Source organism: Triticum aestivum, chromosome 1D (assembly GCF_018294505.1).
Source record: "Triticum aestivum cultivar Chinese Spring chromosome 1D, IWGSC CS RefSeq v2.1, whole genome shotgun sequence".
NCBI classification, from domain to species: Eukaryota; Viridiplantae; Streptophyta; class Magnoliopsida; order Poales; family Poaceae; genus Triticum; species Triticum aestivum.
The window spans coordinates 455004383-455006710 of NC_057796.1; the positions used below are offsets into that span (position 1 = coordinate 455004383).

A 2328-nucleotide genomic window follows, 5' to 3' on the forward strand; every position below is an offset into this window, starting at 1 on the left:
AGGGGGCGCGGGGGGTTCCGGATCCGGCGGACCTTGAAGTCGGAGTTGATGTTGGCGAGGCTGACGGTGGTGGTGTCCTTGATGGCGCCGTACGCCTTGCGCCAGCTCTGCATCGACGCCATTTCCGCCGGCTCCGGCCGCCGCTCGCTCGCTGTGCGTCTTCGGGGTGGGGTGGGGGGGTTGGGTGTTTGTTCGCGACGGTTTCGCGAAGACGGGGGCGGTGTGACAGTGCGTGTGGCCTGTGGGAGAGGGGAGGGCGGGGGTGTGATTATGGGCGAGTCCGGGGTGCTTTTTGGGAAGTTGGCGTGGGTGGCGTACTGGCTGGCGTGCCAGCTTCGGGTGATTGACGGCGTCTCGTCTCGGCCTCTACGCGTGGGAGCGGAAGGTTCGAGAAATTCCGTGGGTTCGAGCGAATGTTGCCCCCGTTTTTACGGTGGAACCCCCTGTCAACTCGTAAATTTGTGTTACTACGGGCTAATTGCGGTTACACTTTACTAGTACATCCTCCCTTCCTAAATATAAGGCGTTTTGGCAGTTTATAAAATACTAGATGATGCCCCGCACTTTGTTGCGGGAATATCTTGCAATGTTTCAATGAAGTTTTGGTTATATGAAACATCATCAATATTTAAAGGGAAATGATTCCCTTCAACTGACTGATGTTGTGCGAGCGTCCGTCGTCTCTATGTCTATTGGATGGGCTCTTGATCTATCGGTCGGGAGTTAACCCTTCTGTGCCCTTGTTCTGTAACTGATCAATTGTTTTAGAAAGAGATTCTGCAACTAGCCCCTTGTTGCAAACCAGCCAGGGGCTAGATCCCACAGCGACTTGGACCAGGGAGGGCAATTTGTTTTCTGAACACGACCCATTTGAAAAAAAAAACACAATACAACCTATGTTGCAAACACACACACACACACGTAACCTCTGTTGTGAATTTTTCCGCAACATGACCTTTGTTGCAAAGTAGAGAGAGACATTTGACTAACCAATTGTATCAAATCCGGCCGCTCGCGAGGCGATGGATCTTTTTAAAAGATCCATCAACCGACGCGTAGCAGTCCCCATATTTAAAATAATAGTTTTTGAAAGTATATAAGAATTAGATGTAAATAGCATAATATAATGGAATTTTACATGCATGCATGTTGAAGTGGATTTTTAATATGCATAACTGCATGTTGATGTGGGTCTTTTCCTATGCATGTTAAATGATGAGGTGGTATGCTTGCATGTCGAGAGAAATATATTAGTGGTGCCTAACTATTTAGATATAGAAGATTTAGAAACGGAGGTAGTACATATTTTAGTGATTCGACATCAATAGTGCCTGAAATGTAAGTTACACCCATCATATTTTAATGCAAGAAGTGATTTGATTTTGGTGTAAAAGTGATACCAACAATGCTTTCATGACTTATGGCCTCTTTGTTTACTCACACGCAAAATGTTATAACTTACAATCTAGTATGATATAAGTCATTTTTAGTTTCTTTTACTTTATAGGTCGTGCTTGACGAGCTTGAGTAACGCGATCGAATCTCATTGTCGCACCCATGATAACCCAAAGTTGTGGAATTCAAGGGGACATATGGAATGACATGCTGAATGAAGGCATTGAACCATCTCCTTGGACGATGTCGATTGGGCCACAATGGAAGTCAGGGCCTATGAAGAGATGTGCGGTGGGGAAAAACGAGCCCACTATAAAACTTTTATGTTTGACACATGATGGTTAAATCATTAGAATATTCATGCCCTCATTGCAATGCACGGGAAATTACCTACTCCATGGGAAATATTGCAACTATAAGCTCCTTCTAAACCTAAACTCCCGGCAAATCTTCTGGCCTCTCTAATCTCCGCCATTGGTAGCACGGCAGAGAGTACTAAATTATCATAGAAAACAATCTGCCGGCCAGGTAAGAGCATCTACAACCGAGCGCCCCAAACCCACATATAAGCCCGGGCTCCTCAAACTAGCCCCAAACACCAGGGGTAATCGGCACCCCTCATATGAAGCCAAATTTGGGACGGATATGGGAGGTCCTGGCGCGCTCGCCACGTTGGACTGACCGTTGGGACCCACAAGGAAAAACTCCTAAACCCTTCGGCCCGGCGGGCATCTCCTCCAATTCTCGATGGTGCCGCTCCAGCGCACCACCCGAGGTCCCTAGTCCAGCTATTTAAGCCGTACGCCGACACCCAAACCCTACCCCATCCACATTTCCCTCCCCTCCCATCCGCCGCTGCCACATTTCACTCTTCGCCCGCCGCTAGCCATGCCCGAGGAACGGTCATGACTTACGCCATGCTCACATCCGAGC

At 48.0% G+C, this 2328-nt stretch overlaps 1 protein-coding gene across 1 annotated transcript in view; it reads right to left on the reverse strand.

Moving 5' to 3' along the window:
• The window catches only part of LOC123182889 (putative clathrin assembly protein At2g01600), a 7912-nt gene extending 7641 nt beyond the window's left edge, over window positions 1-271 (reverse strand). The window contains exon 1 of the mRNA XM_044595559.1: window positions 33-271. Within this exon, the coding sequence (XP_044451494.1) occupies window positions 33-122 (90 nt within the window). The 5' untranslated portion in view covers window positions 123-271. The remainder of the gene's footprint in view (window positions 1-32) is intronic.
• Window positions 272-2328: the final 2057 nt, after the last annotated feature.